The sequence below is a fragment of the Thalassophryne amazonica genome, chromosome 4 (assembly GCF_902500255.1).
Source record: "Thalassophryne amazonica chromosome 4, fThaAma1.1, whole genome shotgun sequence".
Classification (NCBI taxonomy): Eukaryota; Metazoa; Chordata; class Actinopteri; order Batrachoidiformes; family Batrachoididae; genus Thalassophryne; species Thalassophryne amazonica.
Window position 1 is genome coordinate 6,988,891 of NC_047106.1, and position 26,599 is coordinate 7,015,489.

At 42.7% G+C, this 26,599-nt stretch overlaps 1 protein-coding gene across 1 annotated transcript in view; it reads right to left on the reverse strand.

Annotated features, from left to right (window-relative positions):
- Positions 1-18,797, reverse strand: part of LOC117509383 — a 362,900-nt gene extending 344,103 nt beyond the window's left edge. Inside the window, exons 1-2 of the mRNA XM_034169055.1 lie at positions 18,712-18,797; positions 9,440-9,650 (exon numbers count right to left, since the gene is read on the reverse strand). Of these exons, the coding sequence (XP_034024946.1) occupies positions 9,440-9,506 (67 nt within the window). The 5' untranslated portion in view covers positions 9,507-9,650; positions 18,712-18,797. The remainder of the gene's footprint in view (positions 1-9,439; positions 9,651-18,711) is intronic.
- Between the last annotated feature and the right edge of the window lie 7,802 nt (positions 18,798-26,599).

Here is a 26,599-nt window from a genome sequence, read left to right on the forward strand (position 1 = left end):
AGCACGGCTCCTATCCCTGAGTCAGAGGCGTCCACTTCAACCACGAACTGGCGGCTAGGGTCGGGCTGCACCAAAACTGGCGCAGTAGAGAACCGTCGTTTCAACTCCTTGAACGCGGCTTCGCACCGATCCGACCAGGTGAAGGGAACTTTTGGAGAGGTCAGGGCTGTCAGGGGGCTAACTACCTGACTGTAGCCCTTAATGAACCTCCTACAGAAATTAGCGAAGCCGAGGAACTGTTGCAGCTTCCTACGGCTTGTTGGTTGGGGCCAATCTCTCACCGCCGCAACCTTGGCCGGATCAGGGGCGACGGAGTTAGAGGAGATTATAAACCCCAGGAAGGACAAAGACGTGCGGTGAAACTCGCACTTCTCGCCCTTCACAAACAGTCGGTTCTCTAATAACCGCTGCAGGACCTGATGTACATGCTGGACATGGGTCTCAGGATCCGCAGAAAAGATGAGAATATCGTCCAGATATACGAAGACGAATCGGTGCAGGAAGTCCCGCAAGACGTCGTTAACCAAGGCTTGGAACGTCGCGGGGGCGTTGGTGAGGCCGAACGGCATGACCAGGTACTCAAAGTGACCTAACGGGGTGTTAAATGCCGTCTTCCATTCGTCTCCCTTCCGGATCCGAACCAGGTGATACGCATTTCTAAGATCCAGCTTAGTAAAGATTTTGGCTCCATGCAGGGGGCTGAACACGGAATCCAACAATGGCAACGGGTATCGGTTGCGAACCATAATCTCATTCAGCCCCCTGTAATCAATGCATGGACGGAGTCCGCCATCTTTCTTGCCCACAAAAAAGAAACCTGCACCCATCGGGGAGGTGGAGTTCCGGATCAGACCGGCAGCTAATGAGTCCCGGATGTAGGTCTCCATTGATTCGCGCTCAGGTCGTGAGAGGTTGTACAGCCTGCTGGACGGGAACTCAGCGCCTGGAACCAAATCAATGGCACAATCGTACGGACGGTGCGGGGGAAGGGTGAGTGCCAGATCCTTGCTGAAGACGTCAGCAAGATCGTGGTACTCAACCGGCACTGCCGTCAGATTGGGAGGGACTTTGACCTCCTCCTTAGCCTGTGAACCGGGAGGAACCGAGGATCCTAAACACCCCCGATGGCAGGTTTCGCTCCACTGAACCACCACCCCAGATGGCCAATCAATCTGGGGATTGTGCTTCAACATCCATGGGATGCCCAAAATCACGCGGGAGGTAGAAGGAGTTACAAAAAACTCAATCTCCTCCCGATGGTTTCTAGACACCACCAGAGTTACTGGTTGTGTCATGTGTGTGATTAAAGGGAGGAGGGTGCCATCTAGTTCCCGCACCTGCACTGGCGAAGGAAGCGCCACCAGAGGGAGCCCAAGCTCCCTTGCCCATCTGCTGTCTAGCAGATTCCCTTCTGACCCCGTGTCCACCAGTGCTGGGGCTTGAAGGGTTAAATCCCCGCTCAGGATTGTAACTGGGAGTCGTGTGGCAATCTGTGTGTGTCTCACGTGAATGTTTTGACCCCCCCTTAGCCCAGTCTCTGAGGGCGGTTGTTGTTTTGGCCGTTTGGGGCAGTTTTTCTGTATGTGCTCCTTTGAGCTGCAGAGAAAACACTCCCCGCGGATCAGCCTCCTCATTTTGGCCCTGTGCGTTTCCCTAACAACGTCAGCAGGGGGAGCTGTTGCCCCACAGAGCGCTGCGGCTGTGGAGCGTGGGGAGGGCGGCCCCTTTTCGAACCCGGAAGGGAGAGGGGCGGCGCGTATCCGGTCACGTCCTTCGCCTCGCTCCTGACGGCGTTCCTCCAACCGATTGTCTTTCAGAAAGCGCTGTAACTAGGTTTAAGGATATGATTCCTTCTTTATGTTCTCTAATGCCATATACCAACACAGTGCAGAGTAGCTACCTAAACTCTGTAAGTGAGATAGAGTATCTCGTCAATAGTTTTACATCCTCATTGAAGACAACTTTGGATGCTGTAGCTCCTCTAAAAAAGAGAGCTTTAAATCAGAAGTGCCTGACTCCGTGGTATAACTCACAAACTCGTAGCTTAAAGCAGATAACCCGTAAGTTGGAGAGGAAATGGCGTCTCACTAACTTAGAAGATCTTCACTTAGCCTGGAAAAAGAGTCTGTTGCTCTATAAAAAAGCCCTCCGTAAAGCTAGGACATCTTTCTACTCATCACTAATTGAAGAAAATAAGAACAACCCCAGGTTTCTTTTCAGCACTGTAGCCAGGCTGACAAAGAGTCAGAGCTCTATTGAGCTGAGTATTCCATTAACTTTAACTAGTAATGACTTCATGACTTTCTTTGCTAACAAAATTTTAACTATTAGAGAAAAAATTACTCATAACCATCCCAAAGACGTATCGTTATCTTTGGCTGCTTTCAGTGATGCCGGTATTTGGTTAGACTCTTTCTCTCCGATTGTTCTGTCTGAGTTATTTTCATTAGTTACTTCATCCAAACCATCAACATGTTTATTAGACCCCATTCCTACCAGGCTGCTCAAGGAAGCCCTACCATTATTTAATGCTTCGATCTTAAATATGATCAATCTATCTTTGTTAGTTGGCTATGTACCACAGGCTTTTAAGGTGGCAGAAATTAAACCATTACTTAAAAAGCCATCACTTGACCCAGCTATCTTAGCTAATTATAGGCCAATCTCCAACCTTTCTTTTCTCTCAAAAATTCTTGAAAGGGTAGTTGTAAAACAGCTAACTGATCATCTGCAGAGGAATGGTCTATTTGAAGAGTTTCAGTCAGGTTTTAGAATTCATCATAGTACAGAAACAGCATTAGTGAAGGTTACAAATGATCTTCTTACGGCCTCGGACAGTGGACTCATCTCTGTGCTTGTTCTGTTAGACCTCAGTGCTGCTTTTGATACTGTTGACCATAAAATTTTATTACAGAGATTAGAGCATGCCATAGGTATTAAAGGCACTGCGCTGCGGTGGTTTGAATCATATTTGTCTAATAGATTACAATTTGTTCATGTAAATGGGGAATCTTCTTCACAGACTAAAGTTAATTATGGAGTTCCACAAGGTTCTGTGCTAGGACCAATTTTATTCACTTTATACATGCTTCCCTTAGGCAGTATTATTAGACGGTATTGCTTAAATTTTCATTGTTACGCAGATGATACCCAGCTTTATCTATCCATGAAGCCAGAGGACACACACCAATTAGCTAAACTGCAGGACTGTCTTACAGACATAAAGACATGGATGACCTCTAATTTCCTGCTTTTAAACTCAGATAAAACTGAAGTTATTGTACTTGGCCCCACAAATCTTAGAAACATGGTGTCTAACCAGATCCTTACTGTGGATGGCATTACCCTGACCTCTAGTAATACTGTGAGAAATCTTGGAGTCATTTTTGATCAGGATATGTCATTCAAAGCGCATATTAAACAAATATGTAGGACTGCTTTTTTGCATTTATGTAATATCTCTAAAATCAGAAAGGTCTTGTCTCAGAGTGATGCTGAAAAACTAATTCATGCATTTATTTCCTCTAGGCTGGACTATTGTAATTCATTATTATCAGGTTGTCCTAAAAGTTCCCTAAAAAGCCTTCAGTTAATTCAAAATGCTGCAGCTAGAGTACTGACGGGGACTAGAAGGAGAGAGCATATCTCACCCATATTGGCCTCTCTTCATTGGCTTCCTGTTAATTCTAGAATAGAATTTAAAATTCTTCTTCTTACTTATAAGGTTTTGAATAATCAGGTCCCATCTTATCTTAGGGACCTCGTAGTACCATATCACCCCAATAGAGCGCTTCGCCCTCAGACTGCAGGCTTACTTGTAGTTCCTAGGGTTTGTAAGAGTAGAATGGGAGGCAGAGCCTTCAGCTTTCAGGCTCCTCTCCTGTGGAACCAGCTCCCAATTCAGATCAGGGAGACAGACACCCTCTCTACTTTTAAGATTAGGCTTAAAACTTTCCTTTTTGCTAAAGCTTATAGTTAGGGCTGGATCAGGTGACCCTGAACCATCCCTTAGTTATGCTGCTATAGACGTAGACTGCTGGGGGGTTCCCATGATGCACTGTTTCTTTCTCTTTTTGCTCTGTATGCACCACTCTGCATTTAATCATTAGTGATCGATCTCTGCTCCCCTCCACAGCATGTCTTTTTCCTGGTTCTCTCCCTCAGCACCAACCAGTCCCAGCAAAAGACTGCCCCTCCCTGAGCCTGGTTCTGCTGGAGGTTTCTTCCTGTTAAAAGGGAGTTTTTCCTTCCCACTGTAGCCAAGTGCTTGCTCACAGGGGGTCGTTTTGACCGTTGGGGTTTTACATAATTATTGTATGGCCTTGCCTTACAATATAAAGCGCCTTGGGGCAACTGTTTGTTGTGATGTGGCGCTATATAAAAAAATTGATTGATTGATTGATTGATTAACCGTATAACGAGATCGATAAGCCCATCTAAATCCTGCGGTTCCTCCTTAGCTACCAGCTGCTCCTTCAGGACCAACGACAGTCCGATTATGAAGGCGGCGCGGAGCGCAACGTTATTCCAGCCGGACCTCGCAGCCGCGATGCGGAAGTTGACTGCATAAGCAGCTACGCTCTCGCGTCCCTGTCTCATTGACAGCAGCACGGTTGAAGCGGTCTCTCCTCTGTTAGGGTGATCAAACACTGTTCTGAACTCCCCCACAAACCTAGTGTATGCTGATAACAACCGTGAGTTCTGTTCCCAGAGCGCCGTAGCCCAGGCGCGTGCTTTACCCCGAAGCAGAGCAATCACATAAGCTATTTTACTAGCATCTGACGCATACATGACGGGATGTTGTGCGAAGACGAGCAAACACTGCATGAGAAAATCCACGCACGTCTCCACACAACCTCCGTACGGCTCAGGAGGGCTTATGTATGCTTCAGGGGATGGTGGGAGGGGTTGTTGAACCACCACTGGAACGTTCATATCCTGCACAGGGTCGACAGTAGGAGGAGCTGCAGCAGCGCCCTGAGCGCTCGCCGCCATCTGTGCGGAGAGAGCCTCCACCCTGCGGTTCAGAAGGATGTTTTGCTCGGTCATTTGATCCAACTGAGCCGTGAAGGCGGCGAGAATGTGCTGCAGCTCACCAATCACGCCTCCTGCAGACGCCTGCACTCCCTGCTCTCCCATTGGTCGTTCAACAGCCGGGTGACGCCCCTCGGAGTCCATGACGCTGGCCGAGATATCCTGTTGTGAAAGTGTAGTGACACGGACCCACAACACGGGGCGCAAATAAACGGCCAATAGATGAGCCAAAAAGTAACAATTTAATGTTGTGAAATGTGCACAACGAACATACAGACAATCTTAGAATATAATTACAGTCAATCCACAAAAGGTGACGTGTGGGCAGGCTCGAGGATAGAAGATGTCCATCCTGAGAAGAGCCGGAACCACACGATTTCCGCTGCCACAGAACCTGGTGAATAGTGGAGCCGCCAAGTCCCGAATTCCCAGGTGATCACCGTCCCCGACTGTCGGATCTGGTACTGCTGGCGAGAACAAAGACAGTCAAGTGTGGGTGTGTGCACACCCAGTAACAACAATGGTGGGAATGCCACCTCCACCTCTCACTCAATAAGTTGCAGCGATCGCTCAGAGGAAAAAGAGTGCCGTCTTGCACAGCCTCCACAAAAAGGACCGGTACTCCTGCAAACACTCACAATAAACTGTTTACAAAATACTACAAAAAGGCTGAGGATATTACCTCTAATGAAGTACGATATCTCGGCGATGAGGTGGAGATGACGTCTGGGTTTTATGGAGTGCGATGATGTAGAATGCGTGACAGCTGTCAGGAATTAATGAGTGACAGCTGTCACTCCCGGCTGTGTCCGTGGCGGCAGCGCCCTCTCGTGCCTGAAGCCCGCACTTCAGGCAGGGTGCCCTTTGGTGGTGGGCCAGCAGTACCTCCTCTTCTGGCGGCCCACACAACACATTCTGTTGTTCAAACAGGATTTTAGATAAGATTATGTGACTTTTTTCACTAATCTAGACTTTCTTTCATTGTAAAAAAGACAATGTGGCTTTGAATGGATTTAGGCTGCATGAATTTACACAAGAATATAAGTGACTCTTTACTATAAGGTATGTTATTATATGGTACGTGATTTTACCAGCTTCTGATTGGCCCGTTCGCCACTTTCTGAGCTGTACCACACGCCGAGTTGACCGCTGGTGGAGCCGAGTACACCTCGCGTGCAGTAGTGCTACCCAATCGAGTGACGCCATCTATCGATAACGACCCCAATCGGATAACGCGATACAACGCCTACTTTGGCCCGCTTCGAGTTGCGTCGTGCGTCGTCATGGCGACGCCGTGTACACAATGCAGTAAAAACTAAGGGCACAGAAAAAAAAAACAAACAAACACTGCTGGCTGCAGCAGCTTCTCGGTTTTCTCTCACAAATGTCTTTAAATACAGTCCATAAAAGTCCTACTCACAGACTGATTGACAGGACATGTCCGCATCAAGTATAACTCCATATCTCCAATCGCAGACGGTTCGTTCGCGCGCGTGCGCACGCGCATCTCGCGGTCAAAGTAGGAAAGATAAACTATAACAGAACTCAGAGTGCAGAGCTGCAGCTCAGCACAAATATAAACTAGAAGGTAAGTCAGAGTGCACAGTCTGTCTGCAGCCAAACTGCACTCTGATTCCTCTGTGCAGAGAACCTGCAGGCTGCGTTCTCACCTTCACTCTGCCTCCTGCTGCACCTAACGCAGATATTCCTGCGTCGTCATGACACCACAGGAAGCTCGAGGCAGCCCCGGTGTGAAAGGGGCTTTAGAGATTGTGCTCATGAAGTATTTTGGACCTGTTGGTGCAGTATGACAGTAATAATAAAGAGCTGAAACTTGAGATTGATTTTTCAGTTTTATTATGTTTGACAAACTCCCAATTTTCTTGTTTACCATATAATAAAACAGTTATAGACTTTTAATTTCGGTGTACCCGTGATTATGCGGACCTGGTCAGGATAATGGTCCGCATAATCACGGGTACACCTCATCAAAAGTCTATAACTGTATATTATTGATATTTTACCATGATTTTCCAAATATTCACCAATCTTTATTTGTGGTTTTTGAAATACAGTAACAGTCTTTACAGTCTACATAAATTTCATGTAGTTTAAATGTTCTGAGTTAATGCATAATTAGGTTTACAATTAAAAGAAAAATCAATCCAGGTCCTACATCCACGTCATATTCTGTTATTTCAACATCATCATTGACAGGTCAAATAAAAGGTTGAATAGAGGATCATTTAAATATCCACTAATTTTGAGATTTGTTCTTCCAGGAGATGCTGAAAAAGTATCATTAGATAAAAATTAAATTCTGGGGCCCGATAGGGCCCTAGACCCCGGCTCCTGGGGAGCTGTACCCCCCCCCCCCCCTGCAAATTTTCCTCGGATTTCGCAATTTTCATTTCACAGCCCTGACTTTTCCACTTCTTCTCGTCAAAGACTTCTTTGACATCCTATTATTCTTATTAAAAAAAAAAAAAAAAAAAAAAAAAATCATAACAGTATGCTTCTCCTTCAGTCTTCAGGCCACTTTCTGATATTTTGCTCAAAGGTTTGGCTCAAAATTCCACTGCCACGTCTCCTAAATGTCTCCATTCCTTCACTGGTAGGTGATCTGAACTGTCCGTGGTTTCTGGATCCGAAAAACACACGGATCCCAAAGTGGCTGTTGTGTGGGCCGCCAGAAGAGGAGGTACTGCTGGCCCACCACCAGAGGGCGCCCTGCCTGAAGTGCGGGCTTCAGGCACGAGAGGGCGCTGCCGCCACGGACACAGCCGGGAGTGACAGCTGTTACTCATTATTTCTTGACAGCTGTCACTCATTCTTCATCATCTCACTCCATAAAACCCAGACGTCATCTCCACCTCATCGAGATATCGTACTTCATTGGAGGTAATATCCTCAGCCATTTGTGTTTATCTAGGGTGTTTTTGTTTTTTGCTTCAGCTTGTAAATATATAGTATTTTGTATGTAAGTAGGTATGTGTAGGTGTATATTTATGTTTGTGTATATATATGTGTATATATGTATATGTGTATATATGTGTATGTATATGTGTATGTATGTGTATGTTGATGTGTATATGTATGTGTATATATATATGTATATATATATATATTGATATCGGTTTAGGTGTGTAGGAATCTATGTGCATATGTGGCAAAGGGTATTACTGGTTGTGGGGAAGAAGGGGTAGGGATAAATAAGCTGATGCTTCACCCTACCCCTTTTCGGACATGTTGGGTACACAGTAGGAACTTTTTTGTTGTTGTCTTTACTGATCTATCTTGTAATTGTTGTTGTATCAAATGTTCGAAATAAACAGTTTTCATTCATTCATTCATTCATAGAAAATGTTAAATCTCTGTTGTATCTTTCAATGAAGAATATTATTGTCCATCTATATCTGTATATTGTGAGTGTTTGCAGGAGTACCGGTCCCTCTTCCTGTGGAGGCTGAGTGAGTGCAGGACGGCACTCTTTTCCTCTGAGGGATCACTGTACATTCATCACCGTATTGAGTGAGAGGTGGAGGTGGCATTCCCACCATTGTTGTTACTGGGTGTACACACACCCACACTTGACTGTCTTTGTTCTTCGCCAGCAGTACCAGATCCGACAGTCGGGGACGGTGATCACCTGGGAATTCGGGACTTGGCGGCTCCAGTATTCACCAGGTTCGGTGGCGGCGGAAATCGTGTGGTTCCGGCTCTTCTCAGGACAGATGTCTTCTATCCTCGAGCCTGCCCACACGTCACCTTTGTGATTTGACTGTAATTATATTCTGAGATTGTCTGTATTTCGTTGTGCACATTTCACAACATTAAATTGTTACTTTTTAGCTCATCTATTGACCGTTCATTTGCGCCCCCTGTTGTGGGTCCGTGTCACTACACTTTCACAACTGGTTCCAGGTTTAAGGGTCATCACTCACTTAAAATACAAAATTATGAAGCTCCACCCACTGTTTATCAAGTAAAAGCAGACTTATTGGATGATAGTAAAAGTCAGTCCCTTCGGCTGCTCCCTTGTTTGCACTTGGGGTCGCCACAGCAAATCCAAGGTGGATCTGCATGTTGAATTGGCACAAGTTTTACGCCGGATGCCCTTCCTGACGCAACTCCACATTACATGGAGAAATGTGTCAGGGGTGGGATTTGAACCCGGAACCTTCTGAACTGAAACCAAGCGCATTAACCACTTGGCCACCACCCCTGCTTTTATAATAATAATAATAATAATAACAATAATAACAATAACAACAACAAAAACAATAACAATAATAATAACTTATTGGATGATAACAACCTAAAAATATGTGCTTTTTGACCTTTGGTCTTCATGCTTAGTTTATTTTCATTTTAATGGCAAAAAGACTGAAATCTTACTCAGTACCTTCAGTTGCAGCAGAGGTCACAGTGATGTGAGAGGGCGTCTCACACCCGGGAGGCAGAGAACACATGATGTCTGCTGTCCCATACGGAAACCAAAAGTGGTCTGAGTGGATGCGCCTGCTGCATGCAGAGACGTATGGTTGCCCCTGACAACACAGGAGGCAGTGATAGTTCACATTTTCTCCTCTTAGCACAATGGCCAGAACCCGGACCTGGGATGTCAAAACAAGAAGAATGAAAGGCATCAGAGAGCAGATATATCTGATACATACTCTGCAAGCACAACACATCACAATATGAACATACAAAGAAATATGCATCTGTCTGCTTGAAGGAAATCCCTCAATTCTGGGAGAGGTGGGGTTCACACTGGACAGTAGTCAGGAATAAACTGAAGCTTTTTATACCCCTGAATGAGCATGAAGCAATTATGTTGAAATGATTCAGTATGTTGAAGAATTTGATGCAATTAAGGAGGTGGGTACAATTAAATATGGCGACATCTGCTGGATAATCTTCAAAATTTCATTTGAATTGAACAAAGGGCAAGGTGTCATAAAACAGTGAGACACTGTTCCGTATGTTTAATCATAAAGGTTCTATGCGCATCTTGAAATTTGATTTTTTTTTTCTTTGAAAGACATTAATAATCTATATGTGTTGTATATAATACTCGTATTCAGTACTGTTCAGAATAATAGTAGTGCTATGTGACTAAACAGATTAATCCAGGTTTTGAGGATATTTCTTATTGTTACATGGGAAACAAGGTACCAGTAGATTCAGTAGATTCTCACAAATCCAACAAGACCAAGCATTCATGATATGCACACTATGAAATTGGGGTATTAGTAAAAAAAGTAGAAAAGGGGGTGTTCACAATAATAGTAGCATCTGCTGTTGATGCTACAAACTCAAAACTATTATGTTCAAACTGCTTTTTTTAGCAACCCTGTGAATCACTAAAATAGTATTTAGTTGTATAACCACAGTTTCTCATGATTTCTTCACATCTGCGTTCTGCTGTATCTGTTAGCTGTTTGAACTGAGCTGTTTGAGTTCTTTGAATTAACAGTCTTTTTCAAGACTTTTTTACTTTTTTACTTTTTTTTTACTTTTTCACCGTGCTCCAACGCCTAAGGAAGACCTCTAACGGTCGAAGCATCGCGACGGAGCTCTTTTATCAGCTGGCCTTCATCAGCGTTGGTAGGCTAACTAGCTTGCTAACGCTTTCGTTTTTATTTTTGTTTTATTTTTTAGCACTGTTGTCGTGCTGCTCCACAGCTTGCCTAGTGGATTTTTATTTTATTTTAGCACTGTTGTCGTGTGTTACCTGTGCTGCTCCACAGCCTGTTCAGTGGATTTTTATTTTATTTTTTAGCACTGTTGTCGTGTGTTACCTGTGCTGCTCCACAGCCTGTTCAGTGGATTTTTATTTTATTTTTTAGCACTGTTGTCGTGTGTTACCTGTGCTGCTCCACAGCCTGTTCAGTGGATTTTTATTTTATTTTTTACCACTGTTGTCGTGTGTTACCTGTGCTGCTCCACAGCCTGTTCAGTGGATTTTTATTTTATTTTTTAGCACTGTTGTCATGTGTTACCTGTGCTGCTCCACAGCCTGTTCAGTGGATTTTTATTTTATTTTTTAGCACTGTTGTCGTGCGTTACCTGTGCTGCTCCACAGCCTGTTCAGTGGATTTTTATTTTATTTTAGCGCTGTTGTCGTGCGTTGCCTGTGCTGCTCCACAGCCTGTCCAGTGGATTTTTATTTTATTTTTAGCACTGTTGTCGTGTGTTACCTGCGCTGCTCCACAGCCTGTCCAGTGGATTTTTATTTTATTTTTTGGCACTGTTGTCGTGCGTTACCTGTGCTGCTCCACAGCCTGTCCAGTGGATTTTGATTTTGATTTTATTTTTTTTAGCACTGTTGTCGTGTGTTACCTGTGCTGCTCCACAGCCTGTCTAGTGGATTTTTATTTTATTTTTTACCACTGTTGTCGTGTGTTACCTGTGCTGCTCCGCAGCCTGTCCAGTGGATTTTTATTTTATTATTATTTATTTATTTATTTTTTTAGCACTGTTGTCGTGCGTTACCTGTGCTGCTCCACAGCCTGTCCAGTGGATTTTGATTTTGATTTTATTTTTTTTAGCACTGTTGTCGTGTGTTACCTGTGCTGCTCCACAGCCTGTCTAGTGGATTTTTATTTTATTTTTTACCACTGTTGTCGTGTGTTACCTGTGCTGCTCCACAGCCTGTCCAGTGGATTTTTATTTATTTTTTTTTTTTTTTAGCACTGTTGTCGTGCGTTACCTGTGCTGCTCCACAGCCTGTCCAGTGGATTTTTATTTTATTTTTTACCACTGTTGTCGTGCGTTACCTGTGCTGCTCCACAGCCTGTCCAGTGGATTTTTATTTTTATTTTTATTTTTTATTTTTTTTTGGCGCTGTTGTCGTGCGTTACCTGTGCTGCTCCACAGCCTGTCTAGTGGATTTTTATTTTGTTTTAGCACTGTTGTCGTGCGTTGCCTGTGCTGCTCCACAGCCTGTCCAGTGGATTTTTATTTTATTTTTTACCACTGTTGTCGTGCGTTACCTGTGCTGCTCCACAGCCTGTCCAGTGGATTTTGATTTTTATTTTTATTTTATTTTATTTTTTTGGCGCTGTTGTCGTGCGTTACCTGTGCTGCTCCACAGCCTGTCCAGTGGATTTTGATTTAGCACTGTTGTCGTGCGTTACCTGTGCTGCTCCACAGCCTGTCCAGTGGATTTTTATTTTGTTTTAGCACTGTTGTCGTGCGTTGCCTGTGCTGCACCACAGCCTGTCCAGTGGATTTTTATTTTTATTTTATTTTTTAGCACTGTTGTCGTGCGTTACCTGTGCTGCTCCACAGCCTGTCTAGTGGATTTTTATTTTATTTTAGCACTGTTGTCGTGCGTTGCCTGTACTGCTCCACAGCCTGTCCTGTGGATTTTTATTTTTATTTTATTTTATTTTTTAGCACTGTTGTTGTGCGTTACCTGTGCTGCTCCACAGCCTGTCTAGTGGATTTTTATTTTATTTTAGCACTGTTGTCGTGCGTTACCTGTGCTGCTCCACAGCCTGTCTAGTGTCGGATTCCCTGTTTGGGAATCCGCTAGCTTAGCGTAGCTACTAGCTCTTAGGCGTTTTAGCATGGCGGCTTCTCCTGTCTCTCCCGTACTTTTCTGCTCTGGGTGTGAAATGTTTAGTTATTCCTCGGCCTCTTTTAGCAGTAACGGTACTTGTAATAAGTGCAGCTTATTCGTAGCTTTGGAGGCCAGGCTGGGCGAATTGGAGGCTCGGCTCCGCACCGTGGAAAATTCTACAGCTAGCCAGGCCCCTGTAGTCGGTGCGGACCAAGGTAGCTTAGCCGCCGTTAGTTCCCCCCTGGCAGACCCCGTGCAGTCGGGAAGGCAGGCTGACTGGGTGACTGTGAGGAGGAAGCGTAGCCCTAAACAGAAGCCCCGTGTACACCGTCAACCCGTTCACATCTCTAACCGTTTTTCCCCACTCGACGATACACTCGCCGAGGATCAAACTCTGGTTATTGGCGACTCTGTTTTGAGAAATGTGAAGTTAGCGACACCAGCAACCATTGTCAATTGTCTTCCGGGGGCCAGAGCAGGCGACATCGAAGGACATTTGAAATTGCTGGCTAAGGCTAAGCGTAAATTTGGTAAGATTGTAATTCACGTCGGCAGTAATGACACTCGGTTACGCCAATCGGAGGTCACTAAAATTAACATTGAATCGGTGTGTAACTTTGCAAAAACAATGTCGGACTCTGTTGTTTTCTCTGGGCCCCTCCCCAATCAGACCGGGAGTGACATGTTTAGCCGCATGTTCTCCTTGAATTGCTGGCTGTCTGAGTGGTGTCCAAAAAATGAGGTGGGCTTCATTGATAATTGGCAAAGCTTCTGGGGAAAACCTGGTCTTGTTAGGAGAGACGGCATCCATCCCACTTTAGAGGGAGCAGCTCTCATTTCTAGAAATCTGGCCAATTTTTTGGGATCCTCCAAACTGTGACTGTCTAGCGTTGGGACCAGGAGGCAGAGCTGTGGTCTTATACACCTCTCTGCAGCTTCTCTCCCCCTGCCATCCCCCTATTACCCCATCCCCGTAGAGACGGTGCCTGCTCCCAGACCACCAATAACTAGCAAAAATCTATTTAAGCATAAAAATTCAAAAAGAAAAAATAATATAGCACCTTCAATTGCACCACAGACTAAAACAGTTAAATGTGGTCTATTAAACATTAGGTCTCTTTCTTCTAAGTCCCTGTTGGTAAATGATATAATAATTGATCAACGTATTGATTTATTCTGCCTAACAGAAACTTGGTTACAGCAGGATGAATATGTTAGTTTAAATGAGTCAACACCCCCGAGTCACACTAACTGTCAGAATGCTCGTAGCACGGGCCGGGGCGGAGGATTAGCAGCAATCTTCCATTCCAGCTTATTAATTAATCAAAAACCTAGACAGAGCTTTAATTCATTTGAAAGTTTGTCTCTTAGTCTTGTCCATCCAAATTGGAAGTCCCAAAAACCAGTTTTATTTGTTATTATCTATCGTCCACCTGGTCGTTACTGTGAGTTTCTCTGTGAATTTTCAGACCTTTTGTCTGACTTAGTGCTTAGCTCAGATAAGATAATTATAGTGGGCGATTTTAACATCCACACAGATGCTGAGAATGACAGCCTCAACACTGCATTTAATCTATTATTAGACTCTATCGGCTTTGCTCAAAAAGTAAATGAGTCCACCCATCACTTTAATCATATTTTAGATCTTGTTCTGACTTATGGTATGGAAATAGAAGACTTAACAGTATTCCCTGAAAACTCCCTTTTGTCTGATCATTTTTTAATAACATTTACATTTACCCTGATGGACTACCCTGCAGTGGGGAATAAGTTTCATTACACTAGAAGTCTTTCAGAAAGCGCTGTAACTAGGTTTAAGGATATGATTCCTTCTTTATGTTCTCTAATGTCATATACCAACACAGAGCAGAGTAGCTGCCTAGACTCTGTAAGGGAGTTAGAGTATCTTGTCAATAGTTTTACATCCTCATTGAAGACAACTTTGGATGCTGTAGCTCCTCTGAAAAAGAGAGCTTTAAATCAGAAGTGTCTGACTCCGTGGTATAACTCACAAACTCGTAGCTTAAAGCTGATAACCCGTAAGTTGGAGAGGAAATGGCGTCTCACTAATTTAGAAGATCTTCACTTAGCCTGGAAAAAGAGTTTGTTGCTCTATAAGAAAGCCCTTCGTGAAGCTAGGACATCTTTCTACTCATCACTAATTGAAGAAAATAAGAACAACCCCAGGTTTCTTTTCAGCACTGTAGCCAGGCTGACAAAGAGTCAGAGCTCTATTGAGCTGAGTATTCCATTAACTTTAACTAGTAATGACTTCATGACTTTCTTTGCTAACAAAATTTTGACTATTAGAGAAAAAATTACTCATAACCATCCCAAAGATGTATCGTTATCTTTGGCTGCTTTCAGTGATGCCGGTATTTGGTTAGACTCTTTCTCTCCGATTGTTCTGTCTGAGTTATTTTCATTAGTTACTTCATCCAAACCATCAACATGCTTATTAGACCCCATTCCTGCCAGGCTGCTCAAGGAAGTCCTACCATTATTTAATGCTTCAATCTTAAATATGATCAATCTATCTTTGTTAGTTGGTTATGTACCACAGGCCTTTAAGGTGGCAGTAATTAAACCATTACTTAAAAAGCCATCACTTGACCCAGCTATCTTAGCTAATTATAGGCCAATCTCCAACCTTCCTTTTCTCTCAAAGATTCTTGAGAGGGTAGTTGTAAAACAGCTAACTGATCACCTGCAGAGGAATGGTCTATTTGAAGAGTTTCAGTCAGGTTTTAGAATTCATCATAGTACAGAAACAGCATTAGTGAAGGTTACAAATGATCTTCTTATGGCTTCGGACAGTGGACTTATCTCTGTGCTTGTTCTGTTGGACCTCAGTGCTGCTTTTGATACTGTTGACCATAAAATTTTATTACAGAGATTAGAGCATGTCATAGGTATTAAAGGCATTGCGCTGCGGTGGTTTGAATCATATTTGTCTAATAGATTACAGTTTGTTCATGTAAATGGGGAATCTTCTTCACAGACTAAAGTTAATTATGGAGTTCCACAAGGTTCTGTGCTAGGACCAATTTTATTCACTTTATACATGCTTCCCTTGGGCAGTATTATTAGACGGTATTGCTTAAATTTTCATTGTTACGCAGATGATACCCAGCTTTATCTATCCATGAAGCCAGAGGATACGCATCAATTAGCTAAACTGCAGGATTGTCTTACAGACATAAAGACATGGATGACCTCTAATTTCCTGCTTTTAAACTCAGATAAAACTGAAGTTATTGTACTTGGCCCCACAAATCTTAGAAGCATGGTGTCTAACCAGATCGTTACTCTGGATGGCATTTCCCTGATCTCTAGTAATACTGTGAGAAATCTTGGAGTTATTTTTGATCAGGATATGTCATTCAAAGCGCATATTAAACAAATATGTAGGACTGCCTTTTTGCATTTACGCAATATCTCTAAAATCAGAAAGGTCTTGTCTCAGAGTGATGCTGAAAAACTAATTCATGCATTTATTTCCTCTAGGCTGGACTATTGTAATTCATTATTATCAGGTTGTCCTAAAAGTTCCCTAAAAAGCCTTCAGTTGGTTCAGAATGCTGCAGCTAGAGTACTGACGGGGACTAGCAGGAGAGAGCATATCTCACCCGTGTTGGCCTCCCTTCATTGGCTTCCTGTTAATGCTAGAATAGAATTTAAAATTCTTCTTCTTACTTATAAGGTTTTGAATAATCAGGTCCCATCTTATCTTAGGGACCTCGTAGTACCATATTACCCCATTAGAGCGCTTCGCTCTCAGACTGCGGGCTTACTTGTAGTTCCTAGGGTTTGTAAGAGTAGAATGGGAGGCAGAGCCTTCAGCTTTCAGGCTCCTCTCCTGTGGAACCAGCTCCCAATTCAGATCAGGGAGACAGATACCCTCTCTACTTTTAAGATTAGGCTTAAAACTTTCCTTTTCACTAAGGCTTATAGTTAGGGCTGGATCGGGTGACCCTGGACCATCCCTTGGTTATGTTGCTTTAGACGTAGACTGTGTTTCATAATTATTGTATGGCCTTGCCTTGCAATGTGGAGCGCCTTGGGGCAACTGTTTGTTGTGATTTGGCGCTATACAAGTAAAAAGTTGATTGATTGATTGATCTGCGAGGCATGGAGTCAACCAACTTGTGGCACCTTTCAGCTGTCATTCCACTCCAAGATTCTTTAACAACATTCCACAGTTCATTCACATTTCTTGGTTTTGCTTCAGAAGCAGCTTTTTTGATGTCACCCCACAAGTTCTCAATTGGATTTAGGTCCAGGGATTGGGCAGGCCACTCCAAAACATTAATTTTCTTGGTTTGGAACCAAGATTTTTCTGGTTTACTAGTGTGCTTGGGGTCATTGTCTTGTTGAAACACCCATTTCAAGGGCATGTCCTCTTCAGCATGAGGCAACATGACCTCTTCAAGTATTTTGACATATCCAAACTGATCCATGATACCTGGTATGCGATATATAGGCCCAACACCATAGTAGGAGAAACATGCCCATATCATGATGCTTGCACCACCATGCTTCACTGTCTTCACTGTGAACTGTGGCTTGAATTCAAAGTTTAGGGGTCATCTCACAAACTGTCTGCGGCTCTTGGACCCAAAAAGAACAGTTTTACTCTCATCAGTCCACAAAATATTCCTCCATTTCTCTTTAGGCCAGTTGATGTGTTCTTTGGCAAATTGTAACCTCTTCTGCACATGTCTTTTATTTAACAGAGGGACTTTGCGGGGGATTCTTGCAAATAAATTAGCCTCACACAGGCGTCTTCTAACTGTCACAGCACTTACAGGTAACTCCAGACTGTCTTTGATCATCCTGGAGCTGATCAGTGGGTGAGCCTTTGCCATTCTGGTTATTCTTCTATCCATTTTGATGGTTGTTTTTGGTTTTCTTCCATGCGTCTCTGGCTTTTTGTCCATTTTCAAGCATTGGAGAATATTGTAGATGAACAGCCTATAATTTTATGCACCTGCATATACATTTTCCCCTCTCAAATCAACTTTTTAATCAAACTATGCTGTTCTTCTGAACAATGTCTTGAATGTCCCATTTTCCTTAGGCTTTCAAAGAGAAAAGCATGTTCAACAGGTGCTGGCTTCATCCTTAAATAGGGGACACCTGATTCACACCTGTTTGTTCCACAAAATTGACAAACTCACTGACTGAATGCCACACTACTATTATTGTGAACACCCCCTTTTCTACTTTTTTTTTTACTAATAGCCCAATTTCATAGCCTTAAGAGTGTGCATATCATGAATGCTTGGGCTTGTCGGATTTGTGAGAATCTACTGAATCTACTGGTACCTTGGTTCCCATGAAACAATAAGAAATATACTCAAAACCTGGATTCATCTTTTTAGTCACATAGCACTACTATTATTCTGAACACTACTGTAATTGCAGTGCATTTAGCATTTGCATGTTGATGAGGCATCAGATAGCAGGGTATTGCATTGAAGTCCACAAAAATGCAAAAATGCCTCCTGAAAAGGACCCCCCCTCCTCAATTTGGGATTTTTGTGCATTGTTGTTGTATACTTTGCCATCTTTTCTTATTTCTCCTATATTATTTGTATTACTAGCGCTTTGATTCATTGAAAAGCTGTGTTATTATTATTATTATTATTATTATTATTATTATTATCAGTAGTAGTTGTAGTAGTAATAATGCGTGATTTTTTGGGTTGCACGGGGTGTATAATTTGCAGGATGTCCCAAACTAGGAAACAACAACAAATAAAACAACCAAAAACTTTACTTATACTCCAGAAAAAAGAGTCAGTAAATTAACATTAAAGACAGACAATGACCTGCAGAAATGGGTGGGGCTGGAAGGTTGGTGCTGCCCTGAATTTCCTGTAAACCAGCACCAACCCTCTTATTAGCATGCTAACTTGCTAGTTTAGCATGCTAGCATGAAGCTATATTGTAGAGACAAACATGCTCGTGTGGCTGCTACAAACAGTACCTTTTGATTACTTTTGGGCAGGTTCATAATGCTCATGAACCCAAAGGTCAATGGATCAAATCCCTCAAGAAAAACCACCTGCAGAATGAATCAGTGTAAAAATCCACAAACTCGCCTCTCGTGTGGCAGTGCGATGCTCCAAATATGCTGATACGAGCAGCGTCTTCGTCCCGTTGACCACCACCAGAGGTACTTTTTCACCTGTATGAGTGACGAATATAAAGAATTGTCTTGAGGTTATTTGCTGCCAACTTTTAACACCGTTTCCAAACACAAATGACACTGACCGACTGTACACCTGGTTCTGGACGTTCTGCACATTTTTGCAACAGTAAACAGGAGGATAAAGAAATATTTAGAAGGTTTGAGTGTTTATTGTTCTGAAGGTTCCAGTCTGACTGTGTGGTTGGGAGATCTGGACCAGAACCAGTGACCTAAAAAGACACCTGGATCAATATGTTACCAGTCGCCTTGGAGAGTCCCTGGTCCAAACCCAGGGACACTCAAATTACACATTACATAGTCCTCCTGAGTGTCCACAGGGTAAATTGTTCATGCCTGCTTCCTTGCAGATAGATGTTATTAAATGGGGTCATGATAGTCACTTTGCATGTCACCCTGGGATCACAAAGACAATATACATCCTGCAAGATTTTGGACTGTACAACTTTGAGGAAATGTCAGTGAAGACACTGTGGTCATATGGTGCACTTCTTTGAGCACGATCCAGCATTCATGCTGTTCAGCACTAATTTTGAAGTTTTTAAACCAGTGATTATGTACTAAAGTGTGGGCTGCAGCCACCACTGGCCCACGAAGGTCACGCAGGTGGGACATAAGAGGTCATCCATCCATTTTTTATACCCACTTCTTCCAGTTAAGGGTTGTGGGAGAGCTGAGTCGATCCCAGCAGTCATTCTGGGAGAGGTGGGGTTCACACTGGACAGTAGTGATGCAGAAACTGAAGCTTTTTATACCCCTGAATGAGCATGAAGCAATTATGTTGAAATGATTCAGTGTGTTGAAGAATTTGATACAGTTAAGGAGGTGGCTCCATTTAAATATGGCGACATCTGCTGGATAATCTTCTACATAGCATTTAAATTGAACAAAGGGCAAGGTGTCATGAAACAGTGAGACACTGTTCTGTATGTTTAATCATAAAGGTTCAATGTGCATCTTGAAATTTGACTAGTTTTATAACCTATATACGTGGGCTGTCCGTAAAGTATCGGTCCTTTTTATTTTTTTAAAAAACTATATGGATTTCATTCATATGTTTTTACATCAGGCAAGTTTGAACCCTCGTGCGCATGCGTGAGTTTTTCCACGCCTGTCGGTGACGTCATTCGCCTGTGAGCACGCCTTGGGAAGGAGTGGTCCCGCCCCCTCGTCGGAATTTCATTGTCTGGAAATGGCGGAATGAAAAGGACTTTTTTTCCATCAGATTTTTTTCAGAAGCTGTTACAAACTGGCACCTGGAAACCATTCGAAATATTTATCTAGCTCTCCACAATTTCTCTGATACATACTGGACTGGTAAGCATTGAAAGCCGAGATAGGCATGTCCTAACTTGTCCTCTGACACGCCGAAATGGAGGCGTTCTTTGTCTCGCTCATCAAGCGAATCGGTCGTGACGCGCGGCATTCCATGACAAAATCTCTGGTTAAAAGTGAAATCTGCCAGAAAATGGCTGATGTCCAGCTCTTGTGATTACCGGAGAAAGAGCACACGACGTCTCGTATCCACAGAGCTATCCGTTTAGAAATGATACGGTGTTTTGTGCCGCGTTGTCGCAGCTCTGAGCGCGGTGCGCCAAGCGTCCTTAAAGGGGTCCTTAAAGCGACAGTTAACAGTCCTTATTCTCTGTGAAGCACGCAAAATTTTCACAGAAAGCCATATAAATATTTCAAATGGTTTCCAGGTGCCAGTTTCTAACAGCTTCTGAAAAAAATCTGATGGAAAAAAAGTCCTTTTCATTCCGTCATTTCCAGACAATAAAATTCCGACGATGGGGCGGGACCACTCCTTCCCAAGGTGTGCTCACAGGCGAATGACGTCACCGACAGGCGTGGAAAAACTCACGCATGCGCACGAGGGTTCAAACTTGCCTGACGTAAAAACATATGAATGAAATCATATAGTTTTTAAAAAAAAATAAAAAGGACCGATACTTTACGGACAGCCCACGTATGTGTTGTAATGTGGTTGTGCCATCATAAAATACTGTACAAAATAGAGATATAAAGTGAGAGATGAATGTGTGTCTGTGGACTGTTCTGAAAATAGTTGTACAAAATTAAGGGGATTTGTGGGGTTTAAAGGTTTCTGTTTACAAAGAAGATAATTTCAGTGGTCTTAAGCTTCAGTCTGTTCCTCTTCTTCCTAAGTACATGTGAAAGATCCTTTCAAACGGCACAGAAGTTGGAGTCATATAAAAATAGATTTTATCCAGCTTGTTGGATAAACAGCTGCCTCCATCCTCCCGATCTCTCCTTTCCTCACACTCTCAAACACTCACTACAGACTATTACACAAACACTTTCTTATGTTCTTACAATTACTTTACACTTATCCACTAACTAACCTATTAATCTCCTCTTGGGAGATACCCAGGAGAAATCCAAACCAGATGGCCAAACCATCTCAGCTGGCTCCTCTCAACGGAAAGGAGCAGCTGACTCTGACCTCCTCATGAAAACCCTCATGTCCTGTGCACCAACAGCATTTCCTGTATATTTGTTTTGTGAATTGTTCTATAATTTGTGTCTGCAGCATGTCCAAAGCAGAGGGTCACCACTTTGAGTCTGGTCTCCTTGAGGTTTCTTCCTCAGAAGGAGTTTTTCCTTACCACTGCTGCTCTGGGAGTTAGTAAGGTTAAACCTTACTTGTGTGAAGCACCTTGAGGCAACTCTGTTGTGATTTGGCACAATACAAATGAAAATAAATTAAAACTGGAAAAAAAAAAAAATCATGAATGACCGAGCTTCTCACCCCATCTCTAAGCAAGACACCAGCCACCATCTTTAGGAAATCTATTTTGGCCGCTTGTACCTGCAGTCTTGTTCTTTCAATCATGACCCAACTCTCATGACCATAGGTGCGAGTATGGTTGAAAACTAAATGGTAGATCAAGAGCTTCATCTTCGGCTCAACTCACTTTTCATCACAACAGTACGGTAGAGCGAATGCAACACCGTTCCTGATGCACCAATTTTCCATCCAGTCTCGCGTTCCATTGTCCCCTCACTCATGAACAAGACTCGTCAACAAGATGAGGTGCTTGAACCCTTCACTTGGGGCAAGACCTCATTCCCTACCAGGAGTAGACACTCCACTGCTTTCCTGCTGAGCACCATGGCCTCAGATTTAGAGGTGCTGATCCTCATCCCAGCAGCTCCACACTCGGCTGTAAACTAATGGTTGGTCACACAGCATACGACAATTCCTGAACAAAGGGAAAAACTTAAAAGTAACAAATTCTTGAGAAAAGGTAGACGAATTCGCTTTTGACTTTTCCCATCACCGAATAGCCTGTGAATCAAGAGCGCAAAAGGAACAAAACAAAACCAAAGTTAACATTGCTCTAAATGCTTTAAACGAAAGGTGCCTTGAGCCACTGCTGCAGCAGTGTGTGTCTGCGTCCTGCTCTGCGTTCCAGCTGTAAACAGAAGCGTCCGATCCTACCCACTGTGGAGATCTGTGCGCACGTCAGTGGATCCACCTGCTCTAGTTCCTCATCCACAGTGGTGGGCACACTTCCGATAATCCGATAACAGATAATTATCGAAGATAATGTTTTCAGTATCGGATTATCTTTTTAGATAACTTTAAAAACCATTATCAGACCATTTATCTTCTGATTACTTTTTGTCCAATAACTTTTAAACCAATAAACAAAATAAACAAAGCTGAACAGCAACAAGCATTTTTAAAATTAGTTATTTTTAAAATTAGTTAAGCACCCACCTGTTAAAAGTTTTGTAACAGATGCATAGTTATAATCTTTGCAAACAGAAGAGAACTGCTTGTATAAAAAACATCTTAATCCTCTGCAAATAAAGGAAAAACAAACCCAAAATGAAAAAAAAAAAAAACATTTCTTTTAACACCATACCGATATACTGGCAATATGACCTAAGTCATCCAGAGCCATACATTTTTAACTTATGGTTCAAATTTTAAACAAATTAATTTTGGACAAGTTATTTAAAATTACTGTCATGTCTGAAGTTTCATAAAGTAAAAATATCAGATATATGTTTTAGTTTTAAAGTAATGTGCTAATTTTTAAGGTTTTGTGAGCACATGCTCTGCCCCGCAGTGCATTTTGGGTAGGATGATGTAATCTCAGTACGTCACGACAGGACAAATGCATTTCAGACAGTCTGTTCAGGCTCCATGGACAACAGCATTAAACTCTAGTGCCTAAAACTCTCTTGAATATATTCACTGCGTTTATAGACGTTGATTTTTTAATTGTGTTTGTTAAATTCCACGTATTTTAAATGTGAGCAGACAGGGATTATCTAGAATTTGTTTTGAAAGCCTCTACTGCCATCTAGCATCTACTGGCCAGTAGTGTTCATGGCAGTGTCTGGGAACCAGTAGATAGCAGTGTTCTATTTATTTTGACCCCGGTTATGTCAGATGATTGTCAAATCAACTTTTTTGCTTTGCAAATGGCTTTTTTTTTTTTTTTACAAATGAAGTTTAAAAACAAAACAACTGCAAAATAATAATAATAATAATAATAATAATAATAACATTATTACAAGACAGCTCTGCAGTGTTTGCACAGGCACAGTGCGAACGGTTGGATGCTGCTTTTAGCTGTCAGCAGCAGGATAACCTCACGACGGCTGACCACAATAATATATCAAACAGGTTTGATTCTCATTCGACCATACGATCGGTGAGGTGGTCGTCAGATGTTGACCGCAGCTTGATACTCCATGAACACTACACGATGCAGGACGCACGATTAACCTGAAACTTGGTGCAAAAAATTCCTGCATGAAAAATCATCTCGCACACTGTAAAGCACATTTTACAACATCAAATGAATGTTGTAAAGACAGAATGTGGAGAGAATGTGCGCAATTATGCGCACATTCTCTCCACATGCAAAAAATTTTGCGATGACACTTCCAGGGCTCCGTAAAAATGCTTGTTTTTACAAATAAAAAAATGAAATATTTTACACAAGCACATTTAAACACCAACACACGACAGACGTCACATTAACGTGTTGGTTTACATAATGAATGACTGAACCAATCAGTGTTTAGCAGAGGCACGTTTACCCAGAATCCTTTACGATCTGTCTCTTTGTTACAAAACGTCAGAATTAGTGCATTATTCAACATTAAAATATATATGTTATATTTTAACTTTGTACAAATGACAGAATTGACATTAATGGAGTTATTCTATCGGTATTAATGTTATTTATAAATCAACACCATAAAGAATTGACATTAATGGAGTTATTCTATCGGTATTAATGTTATTTATAAATCAACACCATAACTCAATATGACTTTATTTTTCAAGACCTCCACATGACTTTGTCATTGATAGAGAGCTGGCTTTATGGCTGCTCTCAGGGTGCCTCTGTGTTGGGAGGGCTGTAATAAACAAGAGCTTCCAGCAGGGACCGAATGTTGAAAGAAAAAAGTTTGGTCTCATTTTTTGGGTCTCAGAGTGCCTCTGTGCTGGGAGTGCTGTAGTAAACAAGTGCTTCCAGCAGGGGCAGACTGTTGAAAGAAAAAAGTGTGGTCTTATTGTTTGGGTCTGTTGTTATTTTTAATGTTATTAGAAGTTATTAAATTTGTTTTACTAGTAGTTGTAAATGTGCCAGAGATAATAGTAGAATTTATCAGTTATCGTAACTTTCGATACATTTTTGGGTGGTTTATTGTTTTATATTTATCGAAGATAACTTTTCGGTTATCTGATTATCTGTTATCGAAGTTAATTTTTTGGTTATCTGTGCCCACCACTGTCTGTAACTTCCGATACATTTTTGGGTGGTTTATTGTTTTATCTTTATCGAAGATAACTTTTCGGTTATCTGATTATCTGTTATCGAAGTTAATTTTTTGGTTATCTGTGCCCACCACTGCTCATCCAGAACAAAAGAGGGATCATCTCCATCATTAGAATCACTGTCACTGTCTGGTTCAGACAGAAGACACGCTGTGTGCTCTGTCTCACTCCAGTTGTTTAAAAAAAAAACGCTGGTGTGCCATGGTGGCTGTTGTATCGCTGTATTACTCTCATAAGCCATATATATATATATATATATGAGGAAACTCTTCGACTCCACCCTGAAGGACTCAGCAGCTATCCAGAAGGCCAGCTTAGAACTTGGAACCTGGCTCACCAAGGTAGATAAGTCTGGCCTGCCTGATAGGTTTAAAGCCTGGATCCATCAGCATTCAATCCTGCCCCGCATCCTGTGGCCTCTGTTGATTTATGTAGTCCCAATAACAGCAGTTGAGTCCCTAGAGAGGAAGATCAGTGGCTTTCTTCGAAAGTGGCTGGGACCTCCTCGCAGCCTTACCAGCGCTGCCCTGTATGGAATGAGTAACATCCTGCAGCTTCCTCTCAGTGGTCTTACAGAAGAGTTCATGGTGGCACGCACCACAGACGTTCTACAGTACAGGGACTCAAAGGACTGCAAAGTGTCAGCAGCTGGCATCGAGGTGAGGACAGGAAGGAAGTGGAAGGCATGGGAAGCAGTAGAGCTGGCAGAGTCACGCCTAAGACAGAAGGCATTGGTGGGCACTGTGGCAACAGGCAGAGCAGGATTGGGTTGCAAGCCCCGAAGAGGAGGTACTGCTGGCCCACCACCACCAGAGGGCACCCTGTCTGGAGTGCGGGCTCCAGGCACCAGAGGGCGCTGTCGCCTCACAGGAGCAGCCGGGGTGACAGCTGTCACTTATCGCCTACGACAGCTGTCACCAATCATCTGATCAGCAGTGGTATATCAGCAAGACGACATCTCCACCTCTTTGCCGAGATATCGCTCTACCTAGGAGGTAAAGTGCTCAGCCGACTGTGTTGTCTTTTTGACATTAACACTTTGTTACTTTTGTGCGTTAAATAGCAGACATTCTTCCGACGAGAGGTGGAGGTGGTTTTCCCGCCATACGGGTTGCTGGGTGCAAACGCACCCACATTTAACTGTTTTTGTTCCTCACCAGCAGTACCAGATCCGACACGCGGAGGCAGTGGCCACCTGGGAGTTCGGGACTTGGCGGCTCCAGATTTCCCGGGGTTCGGTGGCAGAGGAAATTGTGTGGTTCCGGTTCTGCTTTGGACAGACGTCTCTTATCTTCGAGCCTGCCCACATGACACATTTTGTGAATTGACTTCTTTGTCTATTGTTGTAATCTGTTGTGTTTGTTGTGCTTATTCACAACAGTAAAGTGTTGTTATTTGACTTCCTCCATTGTCCGTTCATTTGCGCCCCCTGTTGTGGGTCCGTGTTCCTACACTTTCCCAACAATTAGTGAAGGTTACAAATGATCTTCTTATGGCCTCAGACAGTGGACTCATCTCTGTTCTCGTCCTGTTAGACCTCAATGCAGCTTTTGATACTGTTGACCATAAAATTTTATTACAGAGATTAGAGCATGCCATAGGTATTAAAGGCACTGCGCTGCAGTGGTTTGAATCATATTTATCTAATAGATTACAATTTGTTCATGTAAATGGGGAGTCTTCTTCACGGACTAAGGTTAATTATGGAGTTCCACAAGGTTCTGTGCTAGGACCGATTTTATTCACTTTATACATGCTTCCCTTAGGCAGTACTATTAGAAAGCATTGCTTAAATTTTCATTGTTACGCAGATGATACCCAGCTTTATCTATCCATGAAGCCAGAGGACACACACCAATTAGTTAAACTACAGGAATGTCTTACAGACATAAAGACATGGATGACCTCTAATTTCCTACTTTTAAATTCAGATAAAACTGAAGTTATTGTA